The sequence below is a fragment of the Sceloporus undulatus genome, chromosome 3, assembly GCF_019175285.1.
Source record: "Sceloporus undulatus isolate JIND9_A2432 ecotype Alabama chromosome 3, SceUnd_v1.1, whole genome shotgun sequence".
Classification (NCBI taxonomy): domain Eukaryota; kingdom Metazoa; phylum Chordata; class Lepidosauria; order Squamata; family Phrynosomatidae; genus Sceloporus; species Sceloporus undulatus.
Window position 1 is genome coordinate 207330251 of NC_056524.1, and position 18206 is coordinate 207348456.

An 18206-nucleotide genomic window follows, 5' to 3' on the forward strand; every position below is an offset into this window, starting at 1 on the left:
TATATAAGAGAACTTGAGCATCCATAGATTTTAGTATCCATGGGGGATCCTGAAACCAAACAACAGCAGATAAGGGCCCACTGTATATTACTCCTAGTAACAGGCAACCCACCTCTAAAACAAGTTACTAAGGGCCACTAGTGGGATGAAATTCAGCACTCATACCTTGTGTTTATGGCATTCCCATAGACATTTAGTTGGCCAGTATGAGAGCAGTATGCTGGAGTAGATAGGTCTTTGGTATGGTCAAGCAGTGCTCCCCTTACACTATACATTCCAACTTTTATTTTAGAAATTTATGGACAAACAGTGTTATGAAGTTTTTAGCACATAGAATTTGCCCAAGAAGAAATAAATCACTCTTTAAAGTGATTCATCTCATATTAAAACCTATTTTGTAGTGTTGCTGTCAGGAGAAATGGATACATCCTGAGTCCTACATGAAAAAGGGCTCCTATCAATACATGTGTTCTCCACATTAAAATAAGGGAACAGTCAAGGCAAAGAGAAATCATATTATTATAGTGGAATCATGTAGACAGGATCTTTCCATCACTCTTGCTCCATAACACTTTGGTGGTAGAATGGTTAAAGGAGAGCAACATTATGTTATTCTATGTCAGCTTTGGAAGTGAGTATACAAAGCACAAGAAGAATTCTAAGAAAAGGTTGTAAAGGACAACTTGACTTACCATTCAAAGTCCCATTCAGCACAGATGCAAGGTTCAGAGACAACTGTTCTTGAATAGTCTCTAGTCAGCGAGCACCATGCCCCTGCCTTACGCTTCTTATAGATCTTCCTTTCTCCCATGACACAAGGTTCGCCCTTTGATGCAGAAGAATGGTGAGTTAGAGTAAAGAAGTGAAGATCAATGAACCCTATGCATCTCTTTTTGTAAGAGAGGTGCAGGTTCTTAATCTTTACAGAGAACATGACTACTAGATCATTTAAAAAGTGAGTTATCAGTCATCGTATGCCTTTCTATCATTTATTTGCACAAACCTCATTTTCTGAAAGTGATAAAATAAAATAAAACAAAACAAAAGGAGAAAATATACACTGATACCTTATATTTACAATTTGATAGCTAAATAGCAATTTCCAAAATTATATGGGAATTATAAAACAACATCAATTATAAGATTTGCTGAAGCTTGAAAAAATATTCTGTATATTCTCTGATGACCTCTTCTCTCATGACAGTTTGCAGGCCAGGACAAAAAGCAACCCCAGATAATCCTTGACAACATATTTTGTAGCTTGATATGGACTTCAAAACGATAGCTTCCTTATTTAAACACCAAGCCATCAGTCAGATTAAGACTTATCCCTGTGCCTTAATTATAATTCAGTTCCAAGAAAATCTTATTATTTATCAAGTTATACGAGCTACACTGTGGTTAAACAAAATTAGTGTTTATACAAGTGGAGACTGCAAATATTCCAAGTATTTTTTCTTCTCTGTGTATCCATAATTCCTTCTTGTTCAACCTTTTGTACAGCTGTACATCTTTTATTTCCTGAACAGTATCATTGAAAACCTGAAGATTAAAGCATACATATGTTGCTCTTTTGACACTATGGTGACTAATCACTGGTTGCTGCTTTCCTGTTAACTTTTGTTTATACTTTCTCTTGTTCTGGTTATCCTACTACCCATCTTTCAGTGTGAAAAAAAAAATCAAATGATTTGGGTTAATTTGTTGTGACAGCACTCAAAGCTAGAAACATATGTCAAAAACACTGCGGAAATAATCCAGTTTGACAGCAATAGCAAGTACATTTCTATACTGCTTATCAGTGCACTTCAGCACTCCCTAAGAAGTTTACAAAGTGTAAGCTTATTGTCCCCAACAATCTGGATACTCATTTTAGCAACTTTGGAAGAATGCAAGCCTGAGTCGAGCTTGAGCCCTTTTGCTGGTATTGAACTCACAACCTTGTGGTTTTGAGTGAGTGGCTGCAGTACAGGCAATTAACCACTTCACCACCAGTTTGAGACTGTTTTAACTGCCCTGGCTCAATGCTAGGGAATTCTGGGAACTGTAGTTTGGTGAAACATTTAACCTTCTCTGTGAGAGAGCTCTGGTGTCACAATAAACTACAATTCCCAGGATTCCCTAGCACTGAACCACAGCAGTTAGAACAGTCTCAAATTGGAATATTTCTGCAGTGTGTTTTTCACTCTAATCATAATTCAACTATTTCTTTGGAGCAGAGCTAACTGTACCATTATCCAAACAGAAGCAACTGCTTTACATTTCAGATGCTAGGGAACAGGAGTGACAACCTCATAAAAGTAGATTACACTTTAGTTTTCTCAGTTAGAGAAAATGGCTATGTATATAAAATAATTTATCTCAGCTCCCCTAAAGTGCCCCAGGTATAGTTGAAGAATGCTCTTGCATTGCTAGTGGTGAAGAGTCAAACAAGAGTTAACTACTAGTTGAGTAGGCTTTGTATGAGAACTAGGGTAGGGTTCCAACTTGTCCTTCACCTAAGGAAGCAAAGTGCTTTGGACTGGCCTTAATGAGAAAGAGGAATTAAAAGGAATCATTCCACACAGTAATACCTGGTTATGAAGATGCCATGTCTGGAAGTCATCTTTGGTACATTTCCGGCTAAAGATGGATTTGTAATCTACTTTTATGAGTTGCCACTCAGAGCGGAGACTGAGATGGCCAAAAATCCTGAGCATGGATAAGGAAAAGAAGAAGAGGCAAGGGAAAGAGGGGGAGACAGACAGAGAGGATGAAAGAGAGAGATGCAATTAACCAGTCCACAAAATATTCCTTGAACACAACATTCATATGGACCATTTGGTTCCAGAAACTTGGGCGCATTACAGACGGGCCCATGAGGCGCCATCATTACGTGCGAGGGGCAGCGCATCCGGACGCGCCTTGCCCCTCGCCCGTAATGACTACGTCAAAATGGAGGCGCCGCATACAGGTGGGTACCACCATTTTGATGTAGCGGATTCTCTGCGTCCACACACTGTGCAGCAGAAGTGACGCCGTGAGTGCGCGCTTCGGCACTTGCGGCATCTCTTCTGGGCCGCAAGAAGGAGTGCAAAAATCACACTCCTTCTTTGCAGCGTCTGGGAACTGCACCGTTTGGCTGCTGCGGTTCCAGGACGCTGCAACTGGCAGCGGCGCGAGACCGCCCCTTCTGGACCGTCTGTAATGCACCAATGAGACAAAAATATCCTGCTTCTCGGTATCTCCACAGTTTGAAAAAGTGAAGAGACAAGGTTTCCTGTCACTGGTGTTACTCTGTCACAATTGTTGGGAACATCAATATTCTATCTTCCCAACACTATTGGCTAACAATTTTAAAAAAATAATAATACTTAAACTGCAACTAAAACATCTTGATTAGCATTTTAAGAAAAGTTTCAGATGTTTGTGGAGCTAATGTTTCTCATCACATATGCCCTCCTGAAGCCATTGATGATTACACTTCATTCATTCAGCCACCTTTCTCCCAAACTGACTATCCAGGCCTTCCAGAGGGTCAGGGCTCCATCCTGATCAAGCATTAGGCACAGGGAACTGGAGTGGGGAAGATGAGATTCCTTATGTCCACAAAAAACAAATCTTCACAGGAAACATTTGATCTGGAGTATGATTCAGAGCAGTTCTTCCATTCCTTAGCACCTATAAGCATGCAGTCTTTACTGTACAAAAAATGCAGGCGGCTCTAGGAAGGAAAAGAAAACTTTCTTTCTATTAAACCCCATCAAGTAACTCAAGTGACTTGTCATAGGATCCACACCATTAGAAATAAACTATATAAATCACAAATTCCAAATTTCAATTGCATATTCAATGCAGATATTTTTCAATGCACATACCCGATAACTGAGAACTATTCAGTTCTCAATTTTTCCCCAAATACGAACATATAATGAAATGCATCTCATTTTCTTTAACAGATTGCACCACAAGCTTCAGCATGTATGGATTTCATTGTTGCATCAAGTTTCCCTGGCTGGGTCTGGAGAGCGCAGATTGGGAAAATCAGCAACACATGTGCATGTACATGCACAAAGACACATGCAAACATCAGAATGAATTTCTTACTCATCACTAAACCCCTCATATATTCTAATAAAATTCAGGACATAGAGAAGGGTTTGACAGGCAACTCTTAGAGCTCATAATAGATAAGACAGTTTTATATATCCAAACTTTAAAACTCAAAAACAGTACTATTCAGTTATAATTTGGCAATTTGACAACCCATAAGACTGCTGCACTGTGCACTCTTCAAGGTTATCCTCTCAGTCATCTGGTGCAGTATTTTGAACCTGCTACTGTAGACAAATGTTGCTATACTTTTCAAAAGCATTCTTGTACAGATTATACTGCATTAGTCCAAATAATAGGAAATTAGGACATGTGCTCCCATGTTTCCAAGGAGGAATATAGATGCACCAGCCAAAGCCGCTAACAAGTCACCACCTGTTTTTCCATGTTTTGAGTTGAGTACAGGGGTACTTCCATGCTGTGATCCCAATTATCTGAGGATCCATCAAATTGTCAGGAGCCAGTCTGAACTAGCCAGAGACAATCATGACTAAGGAGGTATTTGGGTCCCTGCAGAATGTCCAAGCACATCTGAAGGACTCATTAAGTGCCCATTAAGCAGTCCATTTAATGGGTCTGATCGGTTTGCCCAGCCATCAGATATTTCACCTGGGACCCCAGGTGTGCTCCTATTTCATATCATCCAGATTCACTCTCCCATTCTTACAAGAGCTAATATGAAAGTACAGAATTAGTGAAGTAGTGCTTGCTTGGTTTCAGAGGTCTACTCAGATGGAAAGTATGTTCAATGGAAGGAAGTACAATCCTATTAGCATAAAATATCTCAGTTTCTGCCAGTCTTCTGCTGGTGTAACGGCTTTTGATCTATCTCTCACTCTTGACCAGCCCTTCAAGCTTATGTCTAATGTGTTGGGTCCTGTTTGTATACAATTCGATCTGCTGTTTCTGATATTGGCTCAATGGACTGGTTCAAGTGTTGCAATGTCCATATTGCAACACTTGAACCAGTTCCACTTTCTATACTGCTCCATCCTTATTTTGTTCTTAGTTACCAGGCTTGGACCCTGGTATAAAGAACTGAGTATGGATTTTCTTCTTCTTGCATGCCTTCAAGTCATTTCCAACCCTAAAGCACCCCATCACGAGGATTTCTTGACAAGATTTATGGGGGGGGGGTCCTTTACCTTCTCCTGAGGGAGTGTGACTTACCTAAGGTTAATGGGTGCTCATGGCTGAGCAGGGATTCAAACCCTGGTCTCTAGAGCTGTAGTCCACCACTAAAACTATTAAACCACACTGGCTGTCTATGGACTTGATCTACAGTCTTATAAACAATGGACACATGTCTCATATCTAGATTAAGATTCATGGCTGTTTGCCCTAATCCAACCCAAATCCAGCAGTGAAGACAGATGAAACTGAATGTCATCAGCACTCCTGGAAAACCTCTAAAGTTAATAGAGATATTGAATAAAATCAGAAACATCTAGAGCCCTGTGGGATGCCAGAAGCTAACAGGCATTCTGCTAAACAAAAGTCTCCCATCCACAAAAGTCTAAAACTGGAATTTCAGGTAGAACTGAACCTATTGGAAGTACATTATAGTTGTTGGGGATATGATGGACAATAAAATTCTCAGAATCGATAGCACAGAAAGTCAGGAAAACCACAAATGAGTAAAGAAAGAAGCTGGGTCTTTGACAAACCTCTAATATAGTGAAAATGTCCTTCCAAATATATTTTTGATAAGGTACCTACAGCAGAATAGGTAGAACCGAAAGAGGGAAGAAAAAAGTTAAGACCTTTTTTTATTTTTTTGTAGCTAACTTTCCCTTCTCTGCCTTAATGACAGAAACTTCTATATTAGCTCTAAACCTCCAAAAATTCCAGATGGGGAACATACAACAAAATTTGGAGTAAGTACACAAATGCAAACTGATACATATCTACTCAGAAGTGAATTTCACCAAGTTCAAATGTGAAACATAAAGGTAAAAATGTTTGCTGCCTAAAGTATTTGTGTGACTTTCAAAATTCCACTTGAAAAAAGCTCAAGCCTTTGAAATAAAGGGGGAAAACACAACAAAAATATTTTAATTAATAAATAACCCCAGGTATCTAGAGAAAATGTTCTGTTCATTGGTCTAGCTGTGGGGGGCCTGTTTTTGATCAGGAAACTACCTGTTGTATATCACACTGATGGTTATTTTCTCAGTAAGGAAGAGCTCTTCAATCAGCTAGAACCCTAATTCCAAAAGTGTGGGTGGCAGGAGCAGATGAGGACAGGGACAGAAGGAGACATTTTTAGAATATAAGCAAAGCTTGACCATCTCTCCCAGGGAAGCTGGGGTGAAGAAATCATTCTGTTATAACAAGGCAGTGCACAGGGAACTATTCTCCTGGACCTGGAGAGATCAAAAAGAATCAAGAAGCCGGGTTAAAATAGCGTTTTGATGATCCATGCCCATTTTTTTTATGTCAAACTAACTGAAGTGCTTTAGTAAAGAGCCTCACCGTGTGATGCTTATTTGTTGGTTTGGAAGAGAAAGAAGATCATTACTTTTCCCTGTTTGTTAAATCATGTGGTCAGCTAAAAATAGCTCATTTTCTTCATGATTTTTTGAAGAAAAGAAGCAGTGGAAAAGGAAACATTTCTGCTGAAACTGAAACTATACTGTGAAATCATGGTAGGATTATACTCATGAAACACACTCAGTGTGTTGAAAAATTATATATCATCTAGTCAATTTTTGTCATACAGAGGGAGGCAATTTATGGTTCTTTCAGCTATTGCTAGACTGTTCTTCCATCTATTCAGTGGTAGCCAAAATACTAATGGTGGGGATGATGGGAGCTGATGTCCAATAACAGAAATGTCCCATCTTTGACATAATAAATTCCAGTGTTGGTTCTGAGGAGATGTCACGACCACGCCGCCTCTATACGGGGCGGCGCGGACGTGATGTCGTCGCTCCATGCCAGGGCGCTTAGTGCGCCCTTAGCGCGGAGCAGGAAGGAGCTCCGTTTTGGAGCTCCTTCCTGGTTTGCGCCGCTGGGTGCAGCCTTCACACGGCTGCGCCCAGTGGCACAAAGGAGAAAGGGGCCAAGCAGCCCCTTTCTCCTCCTCCCCGCCGCCGCAGGGTGTCCTTGGGGCTTGAAGCCCCAAGGACACCCCTTTCCAGGCTGCAGGGAAGCGGCCTTTTGCCGCTTCCCCGCAGCCCGGAAAGCAGTGGATCGGGGGCTCAGCGGCTGCCGCTGAGGCCCCAATACACCAGGGAAAGGGGCGGGTGCAGACCGCCCCAAATGGGCGGTCTGTAACCCGCCATTATTGTCCAAAATGGGTTGTAGTTCAGTGATGATGTGCCCGAGTAGTCTCAGTTGGAGACTGTATGTGACCACTAGTGGAGTTCTGTCATTTTCTCTATTCATTCTGTTTTATAATAGATCAGTCCTGGGTACATGTCTTTCCTTATTTATTTATTGTTGTTGTTGTTGTTGTTTTTATTTTTACTTCATGTGGTGGGTACTGTAGTTTGAGGAATGTCTATTGTAATTCCTTGAGTTTGACATCCCTATCTTGTGGATCTGAGCAGATGTGATTATATTGGAGGGCTTGGCTGTAGACTATGGATCTGATGGTGTGTTCAGGGTAGAAACTAGAGGCATGTAAGTACATGTAGCGGTCAGTGGGTTTGTGATATAGCGCAGTGCTTATATGTCAATTTTGTAGCTGTACTGTGATGTCCAGAATGTGAACTTGTCCAATAGGTAGTTCCAGGATAAGGTTGATGGTGGGGTGAAAGTTGTTGAAACTCTGGAAGAATGTCTTGAGTGAGTCTTCTCCATGAGTCCAAATTATGAAGATACCATCAATGTATCTCAGGTAGAGGAGTGGTTTCTGGGTGCAGGAGGTAAGGAAGTGTTTTTCTTGGTCAGCCATGAAGATATTGGCATATTGTGTTGCCATGAGCATGCCCCTGGCAGTAGCATTAACTTGAAGGTATATGTTGTTACCAAAGGTGAAGTAATTGTGTGTGAGAACAAACTGGCAGACCTTGGTGACTAGGTCTGACAAGTTCCCATCTGGAATGATGTTCCTGATGGCTTGTAGTCCATCCTTATGTGGGATGTTGGCATACAGGGATTTCACATCCATAGTGGCTAAGATGGTGTATCTTCATAGGAAATCTGTGGTTTCCTTCACACAGCTGCAAGTGTTGGTGGCATATGATTTAAGGATATTGTCCATATATTTGGAGGCACTGACTAAGTGTTCCAATGCTGGAGACAGTATGACATCCAGGGTTCCCCTGTTTATATATTTTGGGTAACAGATAGAATGTGCCTGATCAGGGCTCCTGGGGTGTGTCAATAAGGATTTGGTTCTGCGCCTCCATGGGAAATTCACTGAGCAGCCTGTATAATTCCTTCTGGTATTTCTCTGTGGTATTGTTCTTTTTTTCAGTTAGTTTCAAAGGTGGTACAAGATCTCTACATACACATCAAAGCAGTCCTACTAGTCTCTCTCTTGAATTTAAGCCAGATATGAATACTGTCTGCTACCACTAATTTAAGAATTGTAGAAGAGTTTTTTTGTTTTTTTAATAACTTGTCTGGAACATAACACGTCAACCTTGCTTTTGCAGAAAGGGCATACCTTCCCCTTCTAATACACAAGCATCAACTATGGCAGATGCTTCACCATTGACAGAGACTGCTTCCATCTTTTCCCACAACCAAGTTTGTCATTTAAAAATTCCAGTGTTTTCAGCATATATCAGAGATCAGGAGTAAAAAGGAGTGACAAACTTACAGAGATTAAGGGTGGAAAATTGTCTGAAGGAAAGTGAATACATTAGCATTCCAAAAGGCACAAATACTAGCTACTCTTTAATTAAATTATTTCAAAGAGGACTTGTGTATTTAATTACTATAATTTAGATAGAAACAATAGTATAATAAATGTAATTAAAGCAGCAGGAATTGCAAATGATGTTTTCCTCCTATCTGCAGAAATAGTTCTAGGTCAAACTGCTTAAATAAGAAGCCAGTCTCTCTCTCTCTCTCTCTCTCTCTCTCTCTCTCTCTCTCTCTCCTTCTCTCTCTCTCTTTTCAGCATAGATTTGAGGTGACACAAAGTTTTTAATCTTGGAATTTTGATTTCTTGCAGAGTGTGAATGTACAACCAGGTTTGTTCTGGTTAATCTCATGTCAGTGTACTTGAACTTCAATTAAACAAGAAAACCCATGAAATGTATCCCAAGCCTTAACATTTCCCAGTTGACTCTGAAAAACAAAACAAAAACCACACTATAGTTTTTTGTGGGTTTTTCAGGATATGTGGCCCTGTCCTAGAAGAGTTTATTCCTGATGTTTCGCCAGCATCTGTTGATGGCCCGGCCTTGGGGTGGGAGATTATGCAAAGAGGATATCAACAACAGAACAATAAACAGATGAACATGGAGATCACTCCTCCCTACCCATAGTCACACAGTATGTGTGTGTGTGTGTATGCACACACACACACACACCAAACTCTCTTCCATGCCAGCATTCTCTGAAGACACCAGCCACAGATGCTGACAAAATGTCATGAATAAACTGTTCTAGAACATGGCCACATAGCCCCCAAAATCCACAAAAAACTATAGTTTGCTGCCTCTTTTGTCTTCCCTGCCAGTCCTACCCCACACTACTATTCCTATGTGAAAATGACAAACAACAATGTGCCTTGGAGGAAAAGGAGAAAATAAAATGCAAGTGTCACTTCCCATCAAGAGAGGCCTCGGGCTTTGCTTAGCAGCAATAATGACTGGTGGCTTTGATATCAGTGGGGCAAAAAAATTGATTCTGGCTTTTAGCCCAAATTTAAACTATCAAGGTGCTGATCCCCTTTTCAGTGTCCTAGATAGCTTCTTTAAAGTTCAGCTTAAAATCAGAGGTGATTCACTGACCACTGGCCAACACTACTTAGCTTAAAACAACCCATAGAAGGTTATATGTTCTTTTAGAAGATGTTGTTGAGAGTTGCATATGCATCTTGCCTGTCATCAAGATTAGTACAAAGAGTGAAGGATGGGATTGGGGATATTAGGTTGTGTGAGAAGATATGTAATGATAATGCTATAGGTGAGGCAGGCTTGACTCAAATTTGCTCAGGGTCATACCTGTGGAAAGAATCTGGCTGTAAGAACAAACTGGGGTGGCATGGGAACTCGGGGGGGGGATTTATTAATTGTTCCTAACAAAGCCTGCTGTTATTTGAAATTATGAGTAGTTTAATTAGGCATTGTTAATATCTGCTGTTTAGTTCTGACAATTAACGTCTCTGATATGGATCTATAGTTACTGAATAAAGGTTTGTTGAGTTTTAACTACTGAAGACTAAGGGGCGCTACAGATGGGTGGCATGTAACCACCACTTTTAGCCCCGGATCAGTGCTGCAGCAGCCACATGCAGCAGCGCCGATCCGCTCCCTATAGTGAGCAAAAAGAAGCTGCTCTAGGAAGCTTCCTGGAAGGGACACCATAGGTGTGCTGGCATGCCATGCCATTATGATGGTTCTTCCACACAGCGCTGTTTAGGCCGTGTGCATGGCATGTGTCATCATGACACATGCCATGTAGATGGGTGCGTGCCAAGATAGCACCCAGTCGGCACTATGAGGGCTCGGAGTGTCTGGACGCTCAGCCTCATGGCGCCTACAGGCCGGCACAAAGCATTGGTCTGTACAGCCCCTGAGTTTTTGAACATGTTTCCTGCTAGGCTTGACAAATGTCTAAGAGAGCTAATGAAAGAAATAGTGCTTCTCTAAATTTGTTTCCTTGTAAACTGGGCTACTGTGGGCAATGTAGATAGTCCTGAGCATCTATCTAACTAGTGTCATTAGATGAAGCCTTGTCCTGCTCTTAAGTGCAAATAGTGTTCATAGTTCCTGGGTCAGCAAGCTGTGGAAGTAAGAAGTATCAAACAGTCCAGGGTCAAGAAAGCCATAACTAGAGTAAGGATTCCAGGGAATCATGGTAGCCAAGTCTTTAAACTGTCCAGGGATTATAAATCTGATAGAAGCACTTTCTCAAAATGAGCTGTCAAGAGGAAGACTGAAGTTGCACTCATCAAGCTAGCTGGTGGTTGTAACTTCCTTATATCAGCAGCATATTCAACCAGTGACCAGATCCCAGTATTTAGCATTCCACAGCTGCTTCCTTCATCTATTGTGAATGGTCTGGACTAGAGGCCTGAGCCTCTATCTTTCCCTGACACTGGAGAGAGCTTCTCTTACAACTCTTCTTCCTACCCAAAACTTCATCTGACGTACTGCACCAAAGAAGGACCTGCCTGGCTGTCAGGAATGGATTGTGACCCCTCCAAAGGTAAGGCCGGTTCATATTCTGATGAAGATAAACTCTCAAGGGGAGGCACGACTACCACTTCAGGTAGAAGATGCTATGGTCCACTGCTGACATAAAGCATGCTATCTAATCTACCCTATGCTCCTAAAACCTGTTACAGAGGCTGGATGAAGAAAAACAAATTGACTAGAAAAAAGGGGAACAACAAGTGATCTATGTAACTACTTGAACACATCTTATTCTCGAGATATATATATATCTATATTCATAATAACAAAGTATCAAAAGTCATCAACAATCAACAGTATACATATGACAAATCAGGGTGATAAAAGTCCATGCAAACAACGTCTTTAGTGTTGGCAGTGAATGTGATTCTACTGCTGCAACACCATAATACAGTCCAAAGTCTAGAGAACAATCATTGATGGTACTTGGAGCAAATAGTTGGAACTTGTGATATTCACTGGTAGCAAGGTCCTTCATAAGTTGTATTCAGACGGCTACCTCCGGAGTACTCTGTGGCCGTTTCGACTCACCAAAAGTCTTCATCAGCATTATAGAGTTTTTTAGCTGGATTAATATTGAAAATTATGTATTCCATTCTTCTAAATATACAAGGTTAACAATAATTAATACATTAATTACCATCAATAGCAAGATACACAATAGAATACAAATGTGAAACAAAATGGCAAGATTAAAACATTATAGCTTACCCACGACATTCAACAACTTGGCTTCACTGATAAGAAGAATGATGTTACAAGTTTACAGGAATAGTATGTTATAATATACTCTACCTCAGCAATAGGCTGCAGGTGATAGCATGATGCATTCAATTCTCTTAAAGGTATATCCTCTAGATAGGATAGTATCTATCCAGATAGTTTTTAATCATAATTTTTAAACTTGAATTTTATATTTAATTATTATTCTATGTATTGTGATATAAATACTGCATAGAGATGCAGCTTAATATGTATATTTTATGTAAGGATTGTGTTTTAACTATGTTGTAACCCACCTCGAGCCATGAAGAGAGGCAGGTAAGAATAATAATAATAATAATAATAATAATAATAATTATTATTATTATTATTATTACTTCAGAGGTATGTTATAGGATGACATGGACTTTGGGAAGAAAAGTATAAGTACAGAATTGAATTCTGGCCTCTGAAGGCCAGAAATCTATAGTTTTCGACTATACAAACTGAACTGTAGTTTACCTAAATTGATTTGATTAAGATGCTCCTGCAGCCACTTCTTTTGTGAATGTAAGCAAATGCATGTAAGATATTACATCACAACACCATTTCATTGAAGCATTAATAGTAGTGTTTATGTTTGGTCCAAAGTTACCAGTGTACTATGCAATCATTATTTTGACTCATTTTGTTGAATTTCCATATACAAAACTAAGACTGTATTAACTGGATCAGAAGCAGTTTTATTACCTTAAAAATGCATTTACCAGTGACTTGGTAAAATGCTGCAATATGTATCCTCAATTGTGTAGTCACTTTGCCCAAGATCTGACCGCCAACTTCTAAGGGCTGTTTTGTCACTGATGAAAGAATACAGCCACATTTTCAAACCAGTAGTCTAGAAAGTCAATAGGAAAAGCCTTTCCTCAATTTCTCATTTGAGCAGGACTGAATTAGAAACCACTGAGAAACAATAAATATGGAAGCCTAGATGGCATTTGGGACAGAGTCACCTTCCAGAAATGTGTACTTTTAGCAAATATTCTACACTTTGGGCTGTAAAACAATATTTTACAGTACAAGAAGCTGGCAGTTTTTACATTCCTCAAACGAAACTGTTAAACCCCATGAGCATCTCAAATAAATTACGAGAACCTCTCCGTCACCTCAGCAGAAAGTCTAAACTTTCAGGCTTTTACAAAAATGAGTCAAGGGTGGATGCCATTAATTTATGAGCAATTTTTAAAACACAAACCTGGGAAAGCGTGGGGGAACGTCTGTGGATTTATGAGAGAGCAATTTCAGAAAGGTCAGTGGAAACACTGCTTTAATTAAATCTTTCATTAATGTTTAAAATACACAATAACTTATAAATGCAATATAAAATCTGACCAGAAGACCCTGTTGGGAATTATTTAGCATTCAGTTTTAGCTAGTATAGTAATCTAATGGTTATTAAGAAGCACCTTTCTTCCTCTTTTTGATTTCCCATTCCGAAGAGTTCAATTTTAAAAAAATAATAATAAGGTTAATGAATCACAGATCAGCTAAGATGTTTGAAGACAGAATTGTTTGTGAATTTCTACATTAAATTATTCTCACAGGAAAATACTCAATGTCAAACTACTGGGTTTAACTTAAATTGGTTTTCATGCAAGAATTTTTCAAACAAAAGGCATTCTGTAGTATTTCCAAGCTATTTGCTTCATTTCAGTGAATAAAACTGCAGAATTTTGTAAAGCACATCCTCCTCCCACAGCCAAATAATCAACTTGTCATTTGTGGTAATCATTCATTCATATTTACATAAGTCAGGTAGGGGTACCATTAGGCCAGGTGAGGCTGTTTGTTTCAGATGCTATATTTTGTGGTAATACTAAATGGCATCAAATTGTCACTTATTTCAATTATTGTTACACATGTTCCATTTGGATTTTCTGCTTCAGGCACCACAATCTCTTCAGCTATAATATGAACTTTTTAAAAGTTAATAAAGTGTCTAATTTTAGGGAATCCATTTATCTTGAATGAATACATTTAAATATTGCCTTTGGGGAAAATGTTAAATAGAGTTGCTTTGCTAGTTATGAAAAAGCAAATAAAACAAAACTCACTTTTTTCTCATAGTAATTTTAAGTCATGAAATTTCTTTGGTCAACATGGAATCAATGGCTTAAATCCAATTGTTAGTATCAACTAGAGTGGGCTCATTGATTCAGCAGGATTAATATTTAACAACAGATGCAAGGGGTCTTTCTACTTGGGACAAGCAATTGGTTTTTGGGATGTGAATGCAACCAAATGTCACTTCTGCTTTCATGTTCCTTTTTTGTATCATAATCTAAGTAATCATCAGTACCAATAAAACAGTACAACTCTACAACAATACAACTGTACAACTGAATCAGAGTATAGTGAAAGATTGTATAAGTCTAGATCTGAGTAGGCCAGAGAGTTACATACACAGATACTTGCTATATCTATAATATATATTTATTTCTGTATATACATAGAAAGACTATTCAATATTTTTATGGTTGTTGTGTGCCTTCAAGTAATTTCTGACTTATGGCAACCCTAAGGCAAGTCTATCACAGGGGTTTTGTGGCAGGTTTCTTCAGAGGGGGGTTGCCATAACCATCCTCTAAGGCTAAGAGAATGTGACTTGTCTAAGGTCACCCAATGGGTTTCTATGGCTGAGCAGGATTCAAACCGTGGTCCAGAGTCCTAATCCAACACTCACATCACTATACCATGCTGGTACAAATCTGTTGTTGTGGTAGTTCTTATATTTTGTTATTCAATACATGCTAATAAAATACCAAACTGGGAAAAGAAAGGGGGCAGGGAATCATCGCTAAATTGAATTTATTTATTAAAGCCTTTTTGCTTATTTTTAAGTCCAGTCTAATTTAATTTATTATCAGGCCTTATTTAATTTATCAGGCCTACATTTTTAATTATTTACCACCAGATATAATTTGTAAAAACCAAGAAAGTTTTGGCAAGTTGGCAATAAGAATCTCAAATGCTTTCCTTCATACATTCTTTTTGTCCATGGATAGATTTTGATCAAGAACAGATCAAGGAGCATCATAAAACTGCAAACCTGAAATCATAACTACTGGGTATCCTTAACCTACTATCACCATCAGTGAATAGCTGGACCATGAAGACTTATTTCTCAGCAAGTCCCAATATCTTTGAATCAGGGAGAACACCACTGTTTTAGAAACATCCAATGAGTTCCTAACTGCTCTAGCCAGCCTCCAACTCCTCGTTATTAGTTCTATAAAAAATAGATAAGCCAGTGGGCCTTATGCAGGTCACTGTAACCATTCCCAGCCTCTCTAAGATAGGGTTGCCATGCCCTCAGTTTGATCAGTTTACCTGGATCATAGCCATGCCACCTGCTGTTCATTTAGATTACCATCTGGTTTAGATTCCAGAGTTTTGTTGTTGTTGTTGTTTAAAAAGTAAGTCTCTAGTCTTTGTAGTAACTAAGATCTGGGGGTAAATTTGGAGGCATGAAGCAAGGGAGTGACATATTTTGAGGAGGGAGGTGAAGCAAAGGAAGAAGGAGGAGAAAGAGGGAAGAGAAACTAAACTAAGCAATGTGAGGTGGAGTGCAAAAAGAAAATGAAGGGCTTGCAAGATAGGTTTGCTGAAAGACAGTGTCATCCCAAGGTAAATTCCATGACCAAGCAGAGATTTGATCTTAGGTTCTCCTTTTCCAATCAAGTACTTGAAACATTAGTCTGCATTGGTTCTCTCAGATCATTTATGTAAAAATGAGTGTGAAGTATGAAACACAGTGGAAGAAAATGCAGCAAATAAGGTACTGTACTGAGTTTGTATAACTAGAATGCAAATTAGAATAAATTTCATAATATATAACATAGTCCAGATTTGAGGAAAAGGCCACCCTATTCAGAAACCATCGTTTTTCTTCATCTTCTGGAAATCACCAGGAGCAATTGTTTTGCCACAGAATAGGGTTCAGGGTCAAACTGCCCTGAAATAATAATAAATATAATGCCTTTCAAAAAACTGGATGTAGATTTCCCAGAACCTCAAAGAAAGGCCTCTCTTGGGTATAAAAATAATCTCAGAGAAGGCAAAATAACAGAGGGTACAGAAGTAATTTGGAGAACAATAAAATGAAATAAAATAAAAACCAAGCAGTGTGGGTATATGGTGGATGTGAGAGGTATGTGCAGTTTCTGATGCCAGATAGTTGCCCACTCCTGATTTAGAAGCTGCCTGGAACAACACAGAGACTGTCATTAAAACACAGGTCTGCTGATCAGAGATAATAAAGATTCCCTGGGAATCCTGAATGTTCTCTGATCAGTTATTGATACAGCTGCCAGGTCAGGCTTATCCGAAGCCCTGGGCCAAAATTAGAGTACCGTAATTTGCTTAATAAATAAATGAGATGTCCAGATTTGAGGAAGCAGAATATGGCAACTCTGGGGACAAGCTTTCATGATGTCACAGAAGGCAGGCTCTGTGATGTTACAAGGGGCAACCCTGATTGCATCATTAAGAATTACAACTGAAGAAATATCACAGAGTATACAATGAAAATTAAAGAACACCATGTCAGACACTTATACTAACTTTTTCAAGGCAGAGGATTTACCCTGAGATTCCTCCTCTTTGCCCTGAGGACTGGAGATAATACCCAGGCCCTGAGATCTGAGAATCCAAGTGATGGAAGAGAGCATGTTAGTTAGGAGGGATTTCTGGTAGAAGCTTTAGTGTGCAAGTCCACCCAAGTAAGTAGGACAAGATCAACTGACAATATATCAGATTGATATATTTGAAATGGGAGCTTGCAGCCTGAAATACAGTTTCCAGTTTCATCTGCAAACACAGTAGGAGCAAAGTAATCCCAGCAGGATTTAAATGGCTCAGTCTCCAAACAGAAGCAAGCCAGGTTTATGAGATCATTAACCACCTGGAATACAAATTATAGAAGCAATGGCAACAAAAGAAAAGATTTTCTTTCTTACTGCCACTGAATGGAAGAATCTTTTTTAAAAATGCTCTGTGATGCAATCTGTCAGCTTTGTTGAAAGTCATACACCATCTGCGTTCTAGTCATCTCCTTTCCAACTTGAGCCACTTCATGTCCTCTTTAAATCAACAGTGCTGACAAAGCAGTAGGAGACAATGCCTGGAAGCTACTCTGTGAAAGGACAGTTGGCCTTTTATTTTATGAGTCCACAAGGCCATCAGCATAGTAATCACTGAGCTCAAAGGGAAATTTCGCAGAATTTGAACAGAAAAGATGAATGCTCATGTGCTACTGTCAAAGTTAGGGATGGAGGAGACAATCTCTCTCTAAGCTATGACAGTGTTAAGCCACTGAAGTTGCAGTACCATTGTCACTTCCTCTTGTGTTACTATTTGTATACCACACTACAAAGTACTATATGTACAACCAGGTAACAAAGGGATTAATAATAATGAATTATATTTTGCAACTCTATATAGCTCTCATACCAGTGGATACGTAATTCCTGTGAATTATACAGAAGAGTAAATATATGTAGCCCAGCATCATTTTTCCACTGACAAGAAGTTAAATGCAACTGCTGAGACCAAGTGAAGTACACCTCTAGCTGGGAAGTGGAAGCTGTTGATGCCCAAAGTGTCAAAGGAAGAAGGTCATGCTATCCAACAGAGTAAATATACACAAATAAGATAAAAATAATTCAGGGCATGGACCTACAGGACCACATTAGTGGCCAATTCCATAGTGTTATAAATTCTAGGACTGTGCAATTGTTATGGGCAAATTTTAAATTCCAGGTCAAATTAGAAGAATGAAAATCAATTCAGAATGGGTCAAAACTGGATTAGTCCAAGTTGGAGAAGCCAGGTTGTGTCCAAAATGATTCAGACAAACTTGGACTTTTATAGAAAGAAAGACCAGTAATGTTTTAAAGTCAAAATCACCATGTGAAGAAAATATCATGTTGGGATTGGGGAAGAGGACGAGTGCAGCTGTATTTTGCTTGTAGAAAATTCTAACTTCCAGTCCTGAAGCTAGATTTTTGTGCAGAATTTGCTGCACAAAAA

General features: G+C 39.3%; 1 protein-coding gene across 1 annotated transcript in view; it reads right to left on the reverse strand.

The window, feature by feature from the left end:
• Positions 1-18206, reverse strand: part of SORCS3 (sortilin related VPS10 domain containing receptor 3) — a 652615-nt gene that overhangs the window by 96239 nt on the left and 538170 nt on the right. Inside the window, exons 15-16 of the mRNA XM_042460847.1 lie at positions 2574-2691; positions 693-826 (exon numbers count right to left, since the gene is read on the reverse strand). Of these exons, the coding sequence (XP_042316781.1) occupies positions 693-826; positions 2574-2691 (252 nt within the window). The remainder of the gene's footprint in view (positions 1-692; positions 827-2573; positions 2692-18206) is intronic.